Genomic DNA, 22,792 nt, shown 5'->3' on the forward strand with positions numbered 1-22,792 from the left:
CCTGGAAATGCCATAATGAGATGATAATGAAGCTTCTTGTTTTGCTGGGTTCCCAAGTGCTGTATGATAAAGTATAGGATGTATTTTGTGACTCCACTTTTAAGAACAGAAAGTGTTTAACTGTGTTTCCATGGTGATAGCAGCAGTAGGCTGTCTTTCTGTTGCTCATCTTATGTTTTAACATCTCTAGATGTATCCCTGCACCTTGTTAGCCCCCAGTGACAGAGCCCATGAGTGTGGAAGAGTCAAGTGCTATATAGTCCATGAGTGAGTGATCAGACCTCTTGCTCTGCCAGGACCTGGTTGAGATATGAATATTGAACGACATACCACCTGATCCACAAAGATGACTGGACATGTGCTTTAAACATGTGGCTTTGAGATTCAATGAAGCAGAAAAAAAAGGTAAAAGAGGAGAGGACAAAAAAGATATGCCCTACATTATCCAGCTAAAAGCATTATTATTATTATTATTAGCTACTAATTTATTTTAAACACCGCAAAAATCACTGGTATCAGGGTGACAGAGAAAATCTTCTCTTTAATTTGAATCTGCCCACTATGCCCATATCTCTGTTTCTTCCCCCGCTAGATACACCAGAAAAAAAAAGTACAATAAAATTCTTTAAAAGTAATGTTTTTACTCTTAGAGCTTTTAGAGAAAGTTGAACTATCTGTCCTCATGGGTTTCTACTTAGATAATTTGATCTTAAAATTCAAAGAGGCACAACACCAATAGAGAGATTTTTTTAAAATTTCAAATAAATTGAATGATTTTATGTGACTGAATAGATTCCCAGAAGAATAATGAAACACTTCTGAAATAGGTTCTTTGAAATAATGGAATTATATAAATTGAAAACACCATGGTTATTGCTACTGCTAGTGCATTAAATTTACTAGTCTTCAATTCTTACCCTGATGGTGTAATAAATGCTGCTCGTGTCACCTGCATGATCAAGTTCCACAGTGGTGACCTCTGCTATCGAACAGCAAGTTGCATGAAATACTGCCAAATTTCAAATTACATGGGTTAACTGAGAGTGACCCTAAGCTTTGATTAGTCATTGATTCTGCATTTTTTTCTTCACGGATGCTAAGGTCTGATGCAATGGTTGATTATCATTTTTTAACATTTACCTAATCACTTTATTAGTAAAATTGTCAGCTATAAGGAAAAATAGGAAAGCTAAAGAGAAAGAAGTAACAAGAAGCACTGCCTATAAAATCTACCCCTCTGTATTTGTACTTGGGTATTAAAAACTGTTTATTAATCTTGAGTTCAAATATGTAACTTTAGTTTGCAATGTTAGTAAGTCTTTAAACCTGACATTCTGAAAACAAAAGGGCTTTTTAGGAGGCTTTTGATAAATAATATAGCAATTATGAATAATTGATGAAGAACTTTTATCCTATCAAATCTCACTGCTCTTAAATAATCAAATAGACTTCACACTGTAGAAAATTAGTATGATGACTAAATGAATCTGAAGAATTCACTACGGACTTAGGCTGTTCATTCTGTACTTCTTCCATGAAAAATGTCAGCCCAAACTCATGCATTTCCATATATGTAAGAATAATTTAGTAAATAATTTCTTTTTCAAAAATGAAGGTTCGGGCTGGGGCTGTAGCTCAATAATAGCTTAGTAGTCCTGTAAACCCAAGCTCCTATAATGCCCCCCCCCAAATAGCAGCTACCACATCTGACTGACTTTGCCTTTTATTGACATGAAATGACTATGTATTTAAATTTGATGTACTGGGGGCTTCTCTGAAATTGTTCTTCACTCCCTCCTCCCTTTTGCTCTTCCGAAGGAGGACCCAGTCATTATCCTAAATCATTCCTTTTGCTCCTCTGACCTCTTCTTTCTTTGACTTATTTCTTCTCCCCAGTTTATCTCAATTTCTAGGAATGGCAAGTTCTGCAGGCAAACATCTCATGATGGGAACCCAGACTCCTCCTACCCCCAACAGTAATGACTCCCCTGATGCCAACAGGACTCCACATGACCAGACCTGAGATAAAGATCAACCAGATCACTATGGACCAAGACCACCAACTACACATACTTCTCACCTCGCACCCTAATTCCTCTCCTTTGTAAACTGTCATTACCTTGAAAGTAAGTCTTAAGTCACTAGACCTCTGTCCTTTCCAGTGTTGGCCACACTAAAAGTATCTTTCTTTTCTATTTCACTACCACTCTTTCTGTTATATGGATACTTTTTGGGGCAAGTGGCCATACCTGGTCTTTTGAGACCCCCCTGGAGCTAGACTTCTGATCTAGGCCTCCAATCACAGAGATGCTCTTTGTTGGCATTTTTAAAAGATACAAAGACTTAATCAACCATGGTTCTTGGTCTATAGTTGTTTTACAATATCAATAAGAATTAAATTTCTGAAAAATAAGAAAATATGCTGTTTAAAAAGTGATTTTGGGAGCTGGTATCTTTCATCAGTCTTAGTGAACAACAACTTTGACTGGATTCAGACTTGACATAACGTGCAGATTTTTAATTTTAGTAAACATAAGGTTAATGAACAACTGGATTTCTCACTTTTCATTTGATTTGTCTGCTTTCTATAAATACAATCTGGATGGAAATATGTATTTTTACTTTGGGGGTATCAATACAATATCAAAATTATTGAAAACTAGAAGCCACTAGTATAAAACATGGATGTCATCTCATCCTTCTCAGTCTCTTTTCATCCTATTCCCTTTGAAACTGTAGTAAATTCATCTTAGGTAAACACATACAATGGAAATACAAAGCTACTTGTTCTTTCTAATTTATCAGATGAAGATAATTATAATTATTTTTGAATATTTTCATTTTCAGTTGCAAGGCTAATCTCTCATTAATTATATCATGTAGTTCAAAACTAGCCTACTGGGATATCAATAAACTGGGATATAGTAAAACAACCTGAATTAAATACACATGGGATCAAATAAACTAGATGTTTCAGCTTTTACACTATGGAAATATGAAATTCTGGCATTATATTGTTAGACACTTTAACTTCCTATTAACCAGTAGAAACAAAAAGAACTTGCCAAGATTTCTAGAAACATTTCTGAATGGGGGCACCTTCTAAAACAGGCAATTACTCTAAGCTCAATTAACTATGATAAAACTTTAATTTTATTTCAAGGTTTATAGATAATTAATTCAGTCATGGAACATTATTTAAAATGTATTAGAAAATCCTTTTTTTTTTCCAGGAAGAATTTCACTATCGGAGTCACATGTGTCTGTAAGAATATTATAACACCTATGAGTCTTGAATTATGAGCATCTATTCTTTTAATTTACATCCAATTAATTCTGTTTGTGTTCTAATTTCAACTACAACTCTACAATTCATCAATGCTCTGAAGCTTGTATCTTTAATAAATTAAATGTACCTATTGCCATAAAAGAGGTATCCAAGCAGCATAAAATAAGAACCATGTTGCAAAAATTAATTGGTTTTCACATTTTGATAACTAAATTGACTTTTAATTGCCTATTTAGGTTTTTCCTCCCACCCTCTTTGCCATGGAAGTCAGCCTTTTGGCAACTTTTAAAGTCAATGATTGTGAAACACAATGTGTGACACAGGTGAAAAATACAACTGGTAACTAAAAGCCCCATGAAAAGGAAGACATGGGAGAAAACAAGAGAACAAGCATTGAAGTTTAAGCTGAAAAGCAGAAAAACAAAACAGAGAAGATGCCACAAGAGTATTAGTATTATATATGACAGGGCTCAAGCACAGGGCAAAGTGCTTGAGCCCTGTCATATCACTGCTTTTATATCCTTTTCCAGGATGAACGTAGTCATCCTGTAAGAGAGATGGACCAAGTAACAAGAGGCTTATTAGCCACATGCTGATGGCTAGGGGTTTCATTGCTTTCAATTTAGAATGCTCATGCTTCATTTTACATATGGTTCAGGAACTTATCTTTGGCAAGCAACAGCTAATCAGTCTAAATTAAAGAAAAGTAACTTGGCTCTAAGTAATTTGACATAAACCAGAATTTTTAAAAATCTGATTTATTTAAAGTACTCTTTCATTTAAAAAATTATCTATCAAAGTTCTTCCATGTTTAGGAATCAAAGTTTAAGAATAATGTAATAAATTTGAAGAACAAACATTTTGACTTGCAAAGAGAAAATCAGGACAATTTTAAGAGCAAGTCTTTATAAAAGAACTTAGAAAGTCATGTTATTTAGAAATTATATATATTACATATGTGTGTACATTTACAACATACATCACTATATTTTTATTTTTAAAGGTCATCTAATTATAGTGATGCACTATGTTTAATGAGATCCATTGATGTTGTCCATTTCATTATTGAATCAATTTTTTACATTTGAAAATAGACCATAAAATTATCCCTCATGATTTTGAGATATGTGAAACAGGATTCATAATATAAATAATACTTCAAAATTTTATCTGAATAATGAGTATAAGAGAGTCTTTTGTTGGCAAAAAGCTCAGTAAATAGTATAATGGAGTAATGTACATAAATAGCACATACTTACCAATTCTCGTGGACCATATGGCTCACAGAAGGTGACAGCATTGCCATGCATAATTGCACCACACTGTTCTCCAGTTTCACAGTTGTTACATTCAACCCTGCAGGAATACAGAATGCATTCCCAGTCTGAGAACTAAGGAGCACAATGTGGTGTATAGCTTAGTTAAGGAAAGGCATAATAGTTAATGTTATTCGGCTCAAATATTCATTTCACAGACGGTAAGGTGACAAAGTTCAGAAGACCTGAAACCAGAAAGACTTGAACATAAATCCCAATCCTTGCAGTTACTTGCAGTGGTGAGAAGTTACTTAAATCTCCCAAAGTTTCACTTTGCTGGCCTGTAAATGAGGATAATAATGCTGACTTAAACATCATAGAGTTACAGTGAGGATTACATAAAGGTATGCAGAAAATACAGAGTACAGAACCAATTTCATAGTAGGCCCTTAGTAAAGGAAGATAGCATTATCAATAATTACATATTACATATATTATACCCAGTACAAGAAAGTTTGCACTTAGTCACTATAGCACACACCTATAATTCAAGCTCCTTGGGAGGCTGAGACAGGAGGATCGAAAGTTCCAGGCCAGCCTGGGCAATTTAGGGGGACCTTATCTTAGAGTGATAAAACAAAAAGAGCTGGTTGTGTAGCTCTGTGGTAAAGGGCCACTGAGTTCAATCCCTAGTAACCACACACATACAAAAAAAAGTTTGCAAATATTAAAAAATAAGCAAGTTAACGTCCACTTATACAATGAACTAAAAATCTAGATCTGAAATAAAAAGTTGTTTTACATATTTTAAACACTTTTCTTTTGCATATGGTCATTGTAAAGGATTTAACTGTCCTCAGATTGTCATTATACAAGGCACTACGCTAAAAGTAATGGAATCAGATGTTATATTCAGTCCTTATATTACTGTGCACATTACTGCAAAATATACAAAATTTCTAATTCAAGAAAATGTTGGATACCAAGTTAGAATATCAACCTTGCAAATAATTTAGTTAGCTGCTTTACTGCTATAAAATGAAGTATTAATAAAAACTTAGGGCAGGATCTCAAAAATAAATTTATTCATGTCTACCTAGTAGAAACTGAAGGTATGCATAGTGTGAATTTGATTTTGTATATTTGTGGTAGAGTTCATAATGCTCTGTACTGTGGCATTTCAACCTGAGATCATTACACACTTAACATGTAGAAAGATCTATATTCCCCTTCTCAGATCCTCAAGCCACATGAGAGCTGTATTTTATGCAGAAAGAACTTTTCCAAAGACTTTCACACTCCAGGTGCCAAACTCTGTGGAAAGGGCACTGTGCCCTTTACTTAAGACAGAGATCATGGTATTACTCCTTGCAGCTCTTAGCTAATTTCAGAGAGAGGGAGTGGGAACTCCCATTCAAGAAGGACGACAATTGTGTGAAACGAGAAGGTATCCCAGAAAGCCAAGAGGCAAAAGCGCAGTCAGTACAAACTTGGCAAATAAATGAAAGTACTTCCTGTAAATTTTACCATATGGAATAAATGATGGGTATTATTCTGATCTTTTCAGCTGTGTTCCCGCACAGGAAGATCAACGATATCAAGAGTGTTTGATTTCTTCAGAAGAGAAGAAAAGAATTTCTGATTTGGAATTTAAGATGTATCTCATAGCACTACAAATCTTAGTAGGAGATTGAAATCTTCTCTTGATTACTGTGAAGCAAGAATCTAATAAAGTCCTTGACATGAAAGAGACATAGTGGTAACTTTGAAAGAGTAACAAATCTGTTTCTTGTTCTTCCTTTAGGGAATGTTCATTTATGGAATGCTGTTTTCCATAAGTATTTTTGAATGAATAAATGAATATAGGACAACTTCATAAATAGAAATATTATTAAGGTCCTAGGTCTAAAGAACTTAGAACAAGTGTTTGGCATATAGTAAGGATGAAGTATCAGTCATAACTACTATTATTAATTTCTCATGGATTTCCTCTATTTTCATTTACTCCAGCATTTGCTTCAGAAATGGTGTATTTGATCCTTCCCTCCCAGAGGATTTATATTATGAAATTTTTTGTGTGTATTGAAAATTAAACTCAGACTCTCATGCTGTGCTTGGCAAGTGCTCCACCACTGAGCTACCGGAACTTCATACTACCAGTTTACTAATTCTTTAAATTGATGGTGGTTGGGATAACCATTCAGAGATTTAGAACAAAAATTATAGTGGGAATCTGACATTACTGATAGTGGGGCTTATTTAGTCTCTAGTCATTGTGAAACGGATTGAGAGAAACATCAACTTTAACAGAGAAAATTAAAACAATGTTCAAATCTCATAATGGTTATCAGATATCAGCTTCTAGGGACACTACCTCAAAGTATTCCTGTTAATATGAAATCTGAGGCCTGCTATTTAAATTTCTATAGCAATCTTCTATCTCTATATATTCATCCATAGTCCCAAATCAACCATATCCTAAAAATAATATCTATATAAAATATGCATTATAGGCCTCCTCTTCCAGTAGTCTTGATTAAATACAATTCAGGTAGAAGATAGATAACTTATATTGTTTAAAGGTGGTACTGATATGGATGAAATACAGCCAGGAATGAGAGAATCAGTGAATAGACCATGGATGTGTTTGGAGAAACTCCTACTTTGTGGAACAGCAATAGTGCTATGAGACACATTTTAAAAAAATAAATGCAAGAGAAAACCAAATAGATTCAGCTATTCTTTTCACCAACCCCTCTAGATTTTTGCTTCTTCTTTGTGCTATTTTATATCTCCAAAACCTAAAAATTTAAAAAGGCTTTGCTACCCTATTGATGAATCATAAAGATTTACAATTACCAGCTAATATCCTCTGGGTTGCTACTTGGAGGAACAATGGTTTCACCAAGGATTGATGGGACAAACATGTCAGCTTCCTGCCAATGTCTTTTAAATGTCCTTTCTTCCAGTCTGACTGGGTTTGTCAAGATAATTTATTTTAATTTACCCTGAATGCCCATCCCTCTAGGTGGTCAAATCCAACCCTCTCTTAGCTGCCAGTGGTGTTATTTATCCATTCATCATTTATTAATTCATTCTTGTACTTAACAGAAGTATGTTAAGCACTTACAAGCACTGTACTAAGCTTTAGTGGTACAAAGACCAATATAATACTGTCATTTTCTTCCAGGGATTCACATTTCATACAGAAATTCAGAGAGGTAAACAGTGACATGTGATGATAGCTATTTATTGCATTCTATCATGTCCTAAAGGTTTAAATTAAATCCTAGAAGAGAGAAGTTATCACTGTCCTTATTTTACTAATAAGAAAATTGGGCTTCAGACAGGAGAAGCATTTGCTCAAAGTCACACAGCTGTAAAGCTGAAGAATTGCAATTGAGACCCAGGGCTTGCTAATGCTGACACTCATGACATTTTCCATTGTTCCTTCCTCCTTTTAACAAGAATATAGAGTGGCTGTGGTGGTACTTCTTTCAGCTCAGGAAAGGAAGGGAAGGCTTCCAAAGCCCCCAGTACTGGGACTGAAGGGAAAATAGAAGTTACTCAAGCAAGGATGAAAAGTGAGCATCAGGGCACAAATTATGCAGAAATTATGAGACAGGAGCTGAAGTGTGAGTTCAGGGGGTCAGCGTGGCTGGAACCATACTGGTACATGTAAAAGAATAGCAAAAGATGAATCTAGAAAACAAAGGGCTTTGTGCACCATTACCCAAGTGATAGGCACTGTATTAGGAGCTTCATAAGCAATGCCTCCATTAATTCATATAAAATTGTCCCTATATATTTTTTATTAACCTTTATGTCACTTATGTATTTTTATGTGGTGCTGAGGATCCAACCCAGGGTCTCCCACGTGCTAGGCAAGCGCTCTACCGCTGAGCCATAACCCCAGCCCCCCTTATATATTTTATATCCCATTTAGAAGGTGATAAACTGAGATTTAGAAACAGTATCGCCTAACATTAAATAGCTAATAAATCATAGAACTGGGTTCAAACTCCCTTTATTCCATTTATAAAGTCATGCTGCAAATACAACTTTTAGGAAAATGACTCCAATAAATGATGGGTTGGAGGTATAAAAGACTGAGGGCTATTGATATAACCCAAGTAAGATATAACAGTGCCTTGAAAAAAGGTGGAGATGGAGAAAAAACAGACTCACTGCTCAGTAAAATATGTAATGTAAGCCACATACATAATTTTCAACTTTCTAATGGCCATTAAACATTTCTTAAAAATGAATTAATTTTAATGTTTCATTTAATCAATATATTTGTTATATTTTCACATGTAATTAGTTTAACATTATTAATGATAGATTACATTATATTTTTGTACTATACCTTCAAATTATAGGGTATGTTTTATACTTACAGCATATCTCACTTCAGGTTAGCTACACTTCAAGTGTTCAACACTCATATGTGACCAGTGCCCATCATATTGGACTGTACAACTCTAGAGAATCATAGGACTCGGAAACTATACAAAATGCTGACACTTGGACATGACTAGCCAAACTTTAAAACTTCATGAGACTGATATGACAGTTTAGGATCTGGTTGAAAACATGGGAATGCATATTTTTAGGGGTCAGGAGAGAGGAAAGGGTATATAAAGCAGAGAAGAAGCCCAGGAATGAATCCCTGAGGAATAATCAGCTTGCCTTTAGTCTGGTTTCTGGAAAGCTCAGCCTATCATCATGATGCTTCATGTGAATCCTTCCATGTCTACCCATCTCCCCTGACTTTTCCATGACTACCAGCAGCAAGGTGCATTTCTATTCTACTCCCAATCAGTAGGCACAGAGGGACCTAGAGTGAAATATGCCTGAAGACCAAGGTCCCCACATCCTGTAGTGACTCAGAAGGGCCTTCAGGACACAGGAAAGAGGAGAAGGATTAATGAGAAAAATAGGACTTATTTGCGCAACTAAACATTGATAAATGTTGTGCAGCACCATTATTAGTGCTGCCCATCAAAGTGGGTTTTCTGCTAGTGCATCTACACTATAATCTTCCTTTTTTTTCTATCATCAAAATGAAGCATTTTACTTCCATACACATGAATACATTTTACTTCTATACACATTATAATAAAAGGCAAGATAAATAAAATTTCATGATGAGTACAATGATCTTGATGGCGTACAGACAAGATAGTACAAAGTAAAACCGTTGGACATTGAATTTCAGAAGAGAAGAGTGAGCTGCGTCAGTACTATGAGATGTGTTTTAAAAACCTTCAGATGTACTTTACTTTGTGTACAACCAGAGACATGAAAAATTGTGCTCTATATGTGTAATATGAATTGTAATGCATTCTTCTGTCTTAAAAAAACAAATTAAAATAAAAGATTTTAAAAGTACACAAGAAAACCACCTTCAGATTTAAGCATGCAAATTTCAAGAACAACAATTCCTGGGTCACTTTAGAACTTCAAAAAATGTTTGAATGCTACGTGTTCTTCTGCCCTATCCTCCTCACTTTCTCAGGCCCCTATGTCTATGATTTAGTGTGGTTGAGAGGAGTAAGATATTTAACTCCAAAGGTTATCCTCTGAAAAAATCCCTAAAAGTCTGACATACTATTCTTCCTCTATGGAAAAGCTCCACAAGTTCCTGAGAACTGGGGTTCAATTTTCTGGATAATGAATGGACCGATTTTCTTTAAGCTCATAAAGAGAAAAAAAAAATCTGTTTGCTGTGACATTTAAATCAATGATGGAAGGCTGAGGCAGGAGGATTGCCAAGTTTGAGGTTCTGCCTCAGCAACTTAGAGAAACCCTGTCTCAAAAAGAAAAAAAAGGCGGGGGGGGGGTGAGGACTGGGAATGTAGCTCAGTGGTAAAGCATCCCTAGGCTCAATCCTCTCTACTAAAAATGAAAAAAAATCAGTGGGCCTTAGAGCCAAATTTCTTTCATATAGCTCATTCTGAGGAAAATGATGGGCTTTGTAAAGTTAGGAAACATATTCTTCAGTTATGTGTGGGAAGAAGAAAGTTTTAAATAATCCCAGATAAACAGACTTTTGTTTTTCAATTTAGGAAGGAATGTGACTTCCCAGGCTAAGGATTAGAAATGAATCATTTCTCTATTTAATAGTAAAATGCTGAATGTTTCTCTAACCTTTTATCTTTTTTTTTCTCAATATACAAAAACAGAACATAAGAATTTAACAAACAGGCACATCATAGGGATTGCCCACATCAAAATATATTCTCTCATAAACAATATGATTAAAAGACATTTCAAGGGAAATGCTTGCAATCTTCAAGGACCATGCAAAGCATGAATTTATTAAACCCTCTTTAAACCTATTTACCACATGCTTGGGTTCCACATGAGCCATATCTATTACTTGAGGTCACATATCATCAAGTTAGAGGGGACCTGCACTATCACTGCATCTCATTACCCCCTCATCATTAAAATGATAAAACAGAGAACCTGACTCCTAGTTTAGTATTGTTCTCACTGTGCCATAATGCAGCCAGTAAGAGAAAAAAAAATGCCAGTTCTATAAAAAAAAATGTGCATTTCAAAGAATGCTTGTAATTTTTACTGTCAAAGTTTATTTTGAAAATCCACAATGACTGTTCTTAAAATTGTTTTTTCACTTATGGGATAAAAGGATTTTGTTTTAGTAATGAAACTACAAACATAAGAGAAACAGAATTCATAGAAAACACTGTGTGAAATCACTGGACTGAGTACCTAAGAATCAAATTCAGCACTCCTTTTGGCTATCTACATCCTTAGATAATTCATCAAAATATATTTTATGTGTACATCATTCTCTCTCTCTTTTACTAACAAAAACATAAAAGAATCCGTAAGCATAAAGGCTGGTACTTGCTGACCAACAAAAACAGGGTCAAACCATAAACATAAAAGAAAAAGAAACACTTTGAATCAGTATTTTGTTTTTCACTGTAACAAGCTTCTTGCCAGTCTTCAAGCTTGTTAGTTTTGTATTAAGCCATCTCTCCCCCCAATCCTTCTCTTTAAGTTTAGTGGCTGTTTTTGTCTTGGGCCAAAGAATTATATAGGATGTACATTTGAGCAATAGAGAGTGCACTTCTGAAGGTATAATTATGCCTTTTATCTTGATTTTAAAACTATTACGCATGAAAATACAACTCAACTGCCCAGTGAGTAGGTACAGAGAGACCGGGAATGAAATATGCCTGGAGACCAAGGTCTCCACATACTGCAGTGACTCAGAAGGGCTTTCAGGACACAGGAAAGAGGAGGAGGATTAATGAGAAAATTGGACTCCTTTGCACAACTGGAGATTTATGAATGGATGGTGACATCATCCTGATAACAATAAATAAGTAATCAATCGAAATGTTATTTTCTCAAGAGTAGTCTAATGACATGACTCACTCCATTTTAGATCAGAGTGAAATCATTCAGTCTGCAGTCAGGCACTGTGCTGAAACAAGTTAATCACCTGGAAATTCACTGACCATCAGTCATCATCAAATTCTCATTTGAGATACATGCCATTTATCCCCAAGACCAAGGACATCGTATTATCTATCCCTAATTTATTGCTTTTAAAGGGGTCAATGTCTTATACTCAGCCTTGCAAGAAGCAATGAGACATTCTGTGAGCCAGAACTGTCTATGCGCCTGCATTTCTGTACAGAGATGTTAAAAATTTTTTTTATAACATTAGTTCTAATTACATAAAAGTTCTTTAAAACTGGGAAAATCAGAAAAACTTCTTATAACTTCTTGATCCAAAGATACTGTGTCTCTGCCGTGTAGATGATACCATGTGCAGACAAAATCTGATGTGTACTTGAAAAGTGAGGCCACATTAGGAACTGGTGAATTCACTCAAGTAAATGTGACCTGGCAGGTCATGTGGTAGCTAGGCAATAGCTGACTTCATCAAAGACATCCTTGCACCTTCCATTCAGGCCTCCACAACCAATACACTCAACCTTTGACCATATTCTATAATAAATAGGCCATGTTTTATAATCAAGAGGTCATGACATGTAAGCCATTGATGTGATCATTTTCAAAAAGTGAAAGATAAAGCTTTTAAAAAAATAAACACAAAACACCCTATTCTCTTTGTAAATGGGAAATAATTTTTAGAAAATAGCAAGGAAAGTTCACTGTGTAAGAAAGAGAATAATATCCCCTTCAACTATGTCATGCCTCTTTTTTAAAGGAGCTAACACATGCCTTAAATGTTGAAAGTGACAAACTCCATTTATAGTTCATTCTTCTCATTTACTTCTCACTGAGGAAGGTAAAAGAACTCTTCTGATTTCACTAGGGAGTTAGAAAATTTGATCTCTTCTTCGTTAACAGGTACAATGACAAATAGGTTAAAAATAACCTCTCTGAAATTCTACTATTGCACACAATATTCTTGTCTCCCACAATGGTGAATTCTATGACATGCTGCTTGAAGAAATATTTTCTCACTTGTTTCAAATGTACTTGACATTTAATTCCAGTGAGTGAGCTCTTGTTTCTGTCATCTAAAACACAGATTAAAGAAGGAAATAATAAGCCTCCAATTCATACCTTCTTTTATTAGTGGGGGGCCTTGTGGTTAACCTTTCTATTGTAGATGAAGCTTTTCCCCAGGGCAATTACATCATGGCAGGAAAAAAAGTAAAAGGAAGGGGGAGGAAGCAAGAGAAGAAAGTTAGGGGCGAGTTTTATGGTAAGAGAAAGTATTAACAAAAGAGAAGACAAAGTGAGAGATAATGGAAAGAAGTAAAGAAATCAAGAGGGAGAAATAAGAGAAAAAGAAAAGAAAGATTCACAGAGGATCAGAATACTGCACCATGAATCTCCAAAAATTAAATTATAATTCCAAACCCTCAAATGCAATGATATATTTGAGGTTTTGGCAAATATTTATGTTGCCTTACTTTTCTCATCTATTCACAATCTGTTGTAGTAACTTATTCTTGAAAAAATGGGGGGCTTATGCTTCCACCAGCACTGTCTTCCAGACATACTATCCACAGGACTGCCTTACACTGAGAAAATGACCCACAAAATTGGATAAAACAGTTTTGTTTTTAATGATTTCTTCCTGAGCTATTTGTTCATCAGTCTTACTTCTTCCCTGAAAACCCTAGTTACATGGTAGTTCTCACACTTGACTACAAAATGCTTTCATAATATATGGAGAGGGGTGGGACTTCAAGATACAAATAGACTGTGGAGAGGTTTTACTGTTTGCCTGACTTCTAAGCAATCACTGAATTGAGCTTTAGCTAGAATAACATATCCTCATTCTAAAAATCTCAATAATTTCGTATTTTTTGTCCAAACAATTGTGTTTCTTAAAGGAAAAGAATATTATTAAGCCAGATCACCAAACTTTCATACTAATTTACCCAACAAATCAGTATTTTTAAGCGAATATCAGGTAGAGCAGAGTTTATGATCTTTAAGCTGTAAATTGTGGGGCTTTCTGTATCCTAACCAGCTGACAAAAATCTTCATGTACCATAGGATCTGAGAACAATTTGTGGATTTCTTCTTGATGTCTCATATCTCTGTTGGCATCACAGCTCACTCATCTAAGATGCTCCTTCTAAGGGCAACTCCTGTTCTTCCCTGATCTCTGCTGAATAGGACTCGCTTGCTGTTACTATTGTTCTATCACTGTGCTGGAGGGGAAACATCTGTTGTCTTCCAGTTGACATCTATCACTGTGTGTTTTAATAGTCCTGTTTCCCTCTAGAACATTAGTGATATTAGAGCTCCGGATATCTTCTGTAATCTTCAGAAAACAAGGATTAAAGGGATAACTTAAGCAAAACAAAGATTCCTCCTTGACTCTAATTGCCTGGAGGGTAAAGAGGTTTAACAAAACTTAATTGTTTTTTAAGAATTCATTCACCTTTTAGTTTTCTTCCCACTCTAAGTTACAAATCAGAAAAATTACCCATTTCTTCCTTTTCTCTTTGCTTTTTTTAATCGTTGAAATTTTGTTGAGGTAAATTTACATGCAGCCATAAACACAGATCTTGGGTTTTGGAAATGCACTTATCTATGTAGCCCATACTCTCTCAAGATACATATAACATGATCATCACCCCAGAAAGGTCCTTCATGCCCTTTGCCAGTCAATACTTTATCCCCCTAATGACTACTGATCTAATTTATGTCATTTTAGATAATTTTGCCTATTATGGATTTCATATAAGTGGAACAAACTCGAATTTCAAGTCTAGCTTCCTTCATTCAACATAATATTTTTGAGATTCATTCACACTGTTTCAGGTGTCAATAATTCATTGACGAGTAGAATTCTATTGTGTGGCTGTTTTACTGTTTATCGATGTTCCTGCTGACAAGAATCTGAGATGGTCCAGGTTTGGGCTTTTAAGTATATTTCTTTAATGAAAAATAAAGATTGTTCTCTGATCACATGAAATACTAAACTAAAACAGTTTAATTCACAAAAGAAACTATGAAAGTGCAGTTGAGGTGCAAGTTGTGGCTGCTTAAATTAAAAGTTCATAAAATAAAGTGTATCTGTGGTTCTGACCTTCTTTTAAATTTAGTAATATGAGATTTTCCTTCCCATCTTTGGAGGAGGGGGTTGGAGGGTTGTTACTACATATCTAGGACATGATTGATTCTCCCCACCCATCTCAGCAGTGCAGCTGAGCACACTTGTTGATAAACTGGTGTTGCCTCGTCTGCACTCCTTCTCAGCCTGGAGATTCAATGGCACATGGGATTGCTGTGTCCAGGGGTAAGCCTGCATGTTGTCCAGCATCAGGGCAAAGCCAAAGTGGAGAAGTCCCTCCATCAAGCCTGAGCTACTACTGTATTGGTTTGTTGATTCTCTTCATTTGTAACTTTGCTTCTTAGCTCTCATTCAAAGAGGCAATCAGAAAAGTCTGGGACCCCACATTCCTAGGAAAGTCCTAGGACAGATTTGGGAGAAAAGAATGGAAGGTCTCTGTGCTGCCTCAGGAGGCAGAAGGACCACAGTTGCACAATTGTATACCAGAACATGGCATCACAAAGATGCCCATGCCCCAGGTTCAGGGCACAGAGCCCTCATGAGGGCTCAAAAGAGTGACAGACGTGAAGACAGGACCAAAGGCTGTGTGAAACAGTCAACAGGGACTAGAGGAGATAAAGGAGGACTTGGTGCATGTCTGTAGGAATAAATGTCTAGAAAACAAAGGTGCAACCCCACTTATCACCTGTTTTAGCAATAATAAACTGCCTCTGAAAGTTAAACACCCCCAAAGTGGGGCAAGGCAAACCAGAGTTCAATGAAATTAAGTTTCCACCAACTTTACAATAAAAAGGAAATAAGTTGGATAAGGAAGAGTAAAAAGAGTTTTTCTGATACCCTAGTTTGTGTACAGATTCCTAACTATACCTGTGTAACCATAAACAATTTGTGGGATTTGTGGGAAGGACTCATAGAAACTGTTATACCAGTTGCCTGTGGAGAAAAAGAATACAGGTCATGTGTAAAGAAAAGGCCTATTTGGGGTCTGGGGATGTGGCTCAGTGGCAGAGCACTTGTCTAGCATGTGTGAGGCCCTGGGTTCCATTCTCGGCACCATGTATCAACAAATAAAATTAAGGTCCATTGACAAGTAAAATATCTATCTATCTATCTATCTATCTATCTATCTATCTATCTATCTATCTATCTATTTAAAGGCCCATTTTTATTGTTTATACTTTTGTATTAATTAACTTTTCACCAAGTAAAATTACTAAGTTTTAAATTAATTCAAATAGTTGAGTAGACAGTACATTCAATACAGCATTGATATAAAATTTTTTTTTCTTGGTTCTATCCCAACTGCCATCAAACACTTGGAAGAGTAACTTAGCTATTATCTTTGTTCACAGTAAAAGTTTTATCATTTTATGTTCTTTGTCTTTTATGTAGTCATTTGTACATGAGATAACAAACTTGGATATTAAAGAGATTACATGAAGTAAAAGGAAAATTGATTTCCTGAAGTGAGGTTAATTGAAGTAAATGAGTAGTGAATAATTCTACTTTTAAACTGACCTACCCCTCCAACACAGTATAATAAGCATAACTTTCTTTGCTTTCTTTCTTTCTTTTCTGTATTGAGAATTGGACACAAGAGCATGTTACCAAGCCACCTTCCCAGCTCCCCAACCCCTTTTTAAAAATTTTGAGGCAGGGTTTCACTAAGTGACCCAGGATGGCCTTGAACTTGCAATCCTTCTGCCTCAGCCTCCTGGATCACTGAGATTACAGGTGTGTGCCACCATACCTGGCTAACTTTAGCTTCTTAATTTCTCCTTTTACTTGTCCATAAAAATTACAAATTGAATGATGCATATGAAACTTTTAGAACCTCACAGGAGAAACATGCTCATATAAGCAGGACATTTTCTTTAGCATTTTCACATTTATTTGGTGATGCAGTTAGTCATGGCAATTTGGCCCCAAGCAGTACACCTAGTACTTGTTGCTTCTATCTAGTGGTGTGTGGCAGGGCCTAGACACAGAGTTGGCAGTAAGGATTCTCTTTCCACACTGCCACAAAGCTTCAGTATGTTTCTGATTCTTTTGTGAGATAAAGAGAATCAAAGATAATCTTATAAGCGACAAAAATCTTCTGACAAAGTATGTACTAAGAAAACAGACTTCAAGAGAGTGAAAACTACTGGAATGTTCTAAAATAAAGTGGGACTTTGCTGCTTTATTGCAAATATTTAACTGGTATAAATGATTTTACTGGGTACTGGTTTGTGACCTTAGGGAGTTTATGTTTATTTTTAAGAAGTTCAAGTTAAGAAGTAGAGAATTTTTCCTGGGTAAAAAGTGGTGCTTAGACATATTTTTTCCCCTTTTCTTAACAAAGATCTCAATTTAAGAAATTTATACTTAGGATGTATTCATAAAGTAGCATTCTGTCGACAGATTGTTTCCTTAAATGGCACATAAAAGACCCTCTTTTTTTCCTTTCTCTATGGTTCCACTATAATGTTATTTTCGTTGATATAGGTCTCTTAGTTTATGTAATATAGATATATTTGATTTAATGTTTGTTTTTCATGCAAATGCAATGAAGGAAGACTTGGAGGTCAAATAAATTAGATTAAGACTATTTTTTTAAAAAATGATTCTCTTAAAAAAAATTCATGTTGGGATTTAGAAGAGGTAAATAGTCCATTGTGCAAATACATCACAGGAGGAAGAATCTGGGGAGGGAGGGAGAGGGAAGGAATGAGGTAGAAAGGAATATAAAGAGGAAGCAAAGAAGAGAAAGAGAAGAAGGGGCCAAGGGAGAGGAAGAGTGGGAGGGAGGGACTAACACTGAGTATGACCACGTCCCAGGCATTTGGCCCAAATCTTTGCACATGCATCCATGTTCAAAACAAAGCTGTAAGGACAGTATTTGCCCTATTTTTACTGTAAGGAAATGGAGCTTAGCAAGGGAAAATGGCTTTTCACTTCTCAGTGAACCTAGTTAGCAAGCACCTTCCTCAGGAATCAAACCAGAATGACCTGATCTCAGAGCCTCTGCCACCTTTTGGTCAACAAAGTCGTCTCTCAAATAATGAGGGTGTTACTGTTTCTCTTTTTAATCTCCAAAAGGCTAAGTGAAGGAGACTGTGGGCAATAGGGATAAAGCAAATTAATCTAAAGCATATTTGATAGAAGACAGAAGCAGTTGGCTTCTTAAGGTTAAAAAAAAAAGATTTTTTTTAAAAAACTAAAGTAGGAAAAACCATAACTTAAGTAAAAGGGACATAAAATCTATAATTCTTGCCAAGAAAGCACATATCAGATCAGTCATGAAAATGGGTGAAGCAAAATCAATCACATTTTATTGATTTAAAAAACAACAGAATTTTAACAACATAAAAGTCACATTTTATATTTGTCAAGAAAACTCATTGAAGACCATGAATTAGTGTGACAGAAATGAACTTGCCTTGAAAGAAACAAATCATTTGATAACATCTATATTAATATAATATAAAAAAGCCAAATGTCAGGAGAAGTAGAGAATTTTTCCTGGGTAAAAAGTGGTGCTTAGACATATTTTTTTCCCTTTTCTTAACAAAGATCTCAATTTATTTTAAGAAATTTATACTTAGGATGTATTCATAAAGCAGCGTTCTGTTGACAGATTGTTTCCTTAAATGGCACATAAATTATGAGACTTTATGACTCTGTCTAGTCTAATAATAGTTTGTTCTATATTTACACTATCTAGACATATATTTCTTTCTAGAGAAAACAAAGAAGTGCCTTGCCTAGTTTTAAGTCCCAACACTCTCTATCTATATGTCATCTTCTACTCTCAATTCAGGGGCCTCTGTCCCCAAAAACCTTCCACCGGTATCACCTTTCCTTTTTTGGAATTTTACATACATTATTTATACCCCTCTATCACATTTGATTTCCTTTAAATATATATATATATATATATATATATTTTTTTTGTAGATGGACACAATACCTTTATTTTATTTATTTATTTTTATGTGATGCTGAGGATCGAACCCAGGGCCTCACACATGCTGGGCAAGTGCTCTACCACTGAGCTATAGTCCTAGCCCTTACATTTGATTTTTACCCTAGATTATAAACTTTAAAAAATGTCTTTCTAGTGTCTCCTCTACAAATTATTAGCTAGTGGAGAGAACTGTATCCTTTTTTAATTTGATGTAAATAGTTTCTACTAAGTATTTGTTAAAATAAGTGAAAATAAACAAAAACAGGCATGAATACCATATGCTAACGTTCAAGCATAAAATGGTAATTCTCTGCCTAGTCTCAAGTATTGCTGGATTTCCAATAGTAACTTGAAAGTTTACATTAGAATTCTCCAACTCTTCACTGTCCATACAGCAGCATAGAGTATCACAGAAAACCCAAATCCAGATGGTCTTTGAAATTATAGAGAATGATTGTAGTTCTGGCTTGACAGACTTAGTCTTCCAAAGTCAGCGAAAATTCGACAAATTGCCAACAAAGTCAGGCATTAATTTATGTAGGCAACAGTTTTTAATGACTGAGTTTGAATTCATTATTTCTTTGTCTTCAAAAGCCCAGGGAGTTTCCACTTTTTAAAACAGTCTTCTAAAGAAACACTGGAGAATAAGTAATGAGGTGACCCAATAACTTAGAAACTATTTGGAAGTTTGAATCAAATCATTTGTCATTTTAGACAAAAGGTTTCCTTGATTATTTGCCATCAATGTAATCATTAGACACATTAAGCACAATGTTAGTTATGTAAAGATCTTGTAAAAATAAAAAATATATAATCACATCCATGATTTAAGAGGCACCTAGATCCAGTTCTGAATGAAGTCAAGAAATAGGCATTGTGTACAGTCAACATTAAGCCCATTCCATAGCTTAACAATTCTCACCGATGCCTTATCACTAAAGAGCAATTTACTTTTAAGTTAACTGCTCCTTAAGGAGCATCATTTTTTGCAATAAACCAAAATGAGGCATATTCCTGTAACTCACCATATATTTGGATTTAATTCCAGTTGGTGGTAGGAGTCAAAGTCATCTCGTAGAATAATGCTGTCACTATGTATTTCAGCTAAAAGAAAAGAAAAATATTTAGAAAATAATTATACTGCAGCAATAAATTTAGCTAAATAAAAGTGTCAACATTGTACATTTGTGAAGAATAATGGTATTTTGTATTAAAATTGAATTTCAAACCAGCACTTAATTGCATTTGCTTTGTCCCTAAAGTAGTAAGAGACAAGGGTAAAGGCTTTGCTGCTTAGACCTCCCCAAGTCTGGAACTCAAAGCCTCCAGAAAGGAACCTCCCAAACTGTGCAGGCAGGAGGAGGTAGGAAGGCCAAGGTTTGTACCAGCCTATGAGGAGAGGCCACACAGGACCCGTCTCATGACTTGACACAAACTCATCCAAGTCTTCCAAGAGACTACCCACGTAGATCCGTCTATACCTCACTTTAAAACATGAAAGGCGATGGAATGTTCTGGCTATTTATTGTCAGCTAAAATATTGTTGTATTTACTGATCCACTTTCTCTTCTCCTTCGTACTATCCCTCTTGCCCTTGCTTTCTCGTTGCTCACATTTACTCAAGTTTTATTTAGTGTGCTTCAGATTGTTAACATTTCCCCCATCAGAAATGCATAGGAGAAATTAATTACATGAATAAGTAAAATTCCCAAATAACATTAATTTAAAAGGCAGGAGAATGCCAGGGAACCATAAATAGTTTTAAGTACATTATTACTACCCTAGAGATTGTGTTAAATACCCACTTTTGAGCTTACGGCTCTTGTGTATGTCAAGATCAAAGAATGTTTTCATAAATTGTAGAGTACACATCTCACTGAAAAGAGAGGGTGAGGCAAAAACAATAAAGAAACAACAACAACAAAACAATGTCATGGCCAGCTCCAGTGTTAAGTGTGATCAAGGTGCAAAAACTTAGTGCTTTAACAATGCTCTCATCTGATTCCCATGATTTGTTTAAGAATTTTGCTTCAGTTAATACAAGTACTCCAGGTCTTTATAATTTTGTTTGAACTAGTTAACAGATGCCTTTTGGAAAAATTAAAAATCATTATCGCCTGATTAACAACAATAACAACAACAACAAAAAAAACTCCCATAATTTTCACTGTCTTCCAAGGTAATGTCTTCTGTTTCATGGGGCTGGGGGAGGAGGGTTGTTCAGATGTAATTCTCTGAACTCACTGGGCAGCTCAAGTCTCTTCCAGATATCAGAAAGCATACTTTCAAATTCTCTCTGGTGACAGCCCCACCTGTGGCAGTCCCTGCCCCCTATGCCAGCTATGCCAGCAGGCAGGCACATAATGAAGTCCCAGAGACCAGTGAGTCAGCTACCGAGATCACTGATTCTCAGGCTGGAAGCCTCAGGCACGAGAACAGGAGGGATGTGGACATACACTGGAGAGGGTGCTTTGATAGACTCCCATGTGTCGGGGTGGTTTAATGATTCCTTTGAGCCATTAGATGCTGGGCCTAAAATGCCCACAGGGTTCAGCTTCTCAGATTCCCAACCTGGCCAGCACTCGACTGCGCCACTGCAGGTCACCAGCCTGTCTTGGGTCTCCGCTACCAGAAGGCATGCTTCTAAGCACTTACATGCATCTGCCAAATAAGAGGAGCCCCAAGCTGTAGCATTACATAAAAGTAGAGCTACTCAAGGCAGGCGTTCCAAAGAGAAAAATAAATTAATTGGGTTTATAGGTTGAAAGGAAAAGCCCCAGAGACAAATAGCTGACCTGTCTGGAAGGCCTACAGTGGAGACATCTGAAAAGTCTGACCTAGCTAGGATGGTTTCTTTTCATGCTTGTTAAATTGTATAGTGTAGGAAATTTGCTTTTAAAATAAGTCCTCACTGATGAATTTCAAAAGAAAAAAATTAACTCTTACTCACTTGTTTTCTAGAGACCTTATAAAGGCAATAGTAAGCCTTGATAGGTCTTGCTTCATATATTTATTTATTTCCATATAATACTGCATCATTTTACTACACAATTTATACATGCATTTAATGTTCCTATCAACCTTATGAGGTAGGTACTATTATGAATTCCATTGTACAGATGGGAAACTGAGGCACAGAGGGGCTGAGTAACTTTGATGCTAATGGTTAACAAGTGGAGAAAGGAGATAAACCCAGTTTGTTTCCAGAATCTATTGTGTGTGTGTGTGTGTGTGTGTGTGTGTGTGTGTGTGTGTGTGTGTGTATGTGTGTGTCTGGGATTGAACCCAGAGTCTCACATCCCCTATATAAGTGCTCTACCCCTGAGACACACTCCCAGCCTTAGAATCTGTAATTCTTCTTTTTTTTAGTCCTGGGGATAGAATTCAGGGTACTTAACCACTGAGCCACATCCCGAGCACTTTTTATATTTTATTTTGAGACAGTACCTCGCTAAGTTGCTGAGGCTGGCTGTGAACTCGTAAGCCTCTTTCCTCAGCCTCCTGAGCCGCTGGGTAGAATCTGTACTTCTAACGACCGTACAACCTCATGCTGAAAACTTTGAGCCACTGGGTCAGGATACTATGAAAGCATTGGTAGCATTTTAAAAAAGTAGATAGTACTTAAACAGCTTTCTTTTCATTTTTGAAGAAAGGACCAAATTATTTCTCTTTTTCAACCTACTTCTTTGAGTAGAGATCTCACATCAGAAATGACATCAGCTTCTCCACCTCTGTTGCTCTTTGCC

The 22,792-nt window shown here is 35.8% G+C and overlaps 1 protein-coding gene across 2 annotated transcripts in view; it reads right to left on the reverse strand.

Annotated features, from left to right (window-relative positions):
* The window catches only part of Reln (reelin), a 453,190-nt gene that overhangs the window by 225,906 nt on the left and 204,492 nt on the right, over nucleotides 1-22,792 (reverse strand). For both annotated transcript variants that reach the window (XM_078040200.1, XM_078040199.1), the window contains exons 6-7: nucleotides 20,072-20,150; nucleotides 4,549-4,645 (exon numbers count right to left, since the gene is read on the reverse strand). In XM_078040200.1, coding sequence (XP_077896326.1) covers nucleotides 4,549-4,645; nucleotides 20,072-20,150 — 176 coding nt within the window. The remainder of the gene's footprint in view (nucleotides 1-4,548; nucleotides 4,646-20,071; nucleotides 20,151-22,792) is intronic.

Source organism: Ictidomys tridecemlineatus, chromosome 2 (genome assembly GCF_052094955.1).
Source record: "Ictidomys tridecemlineatus isolate mIctTri1 chromosome 2, mIctTri1.hap1, whole genome shotgun sequence".
NCBI lineage: Eukaryota > Metazoa > Chordata > Mammalia > Rodentia > Sciuridae > Ictidomys > Ictidomys tridecemlineatus.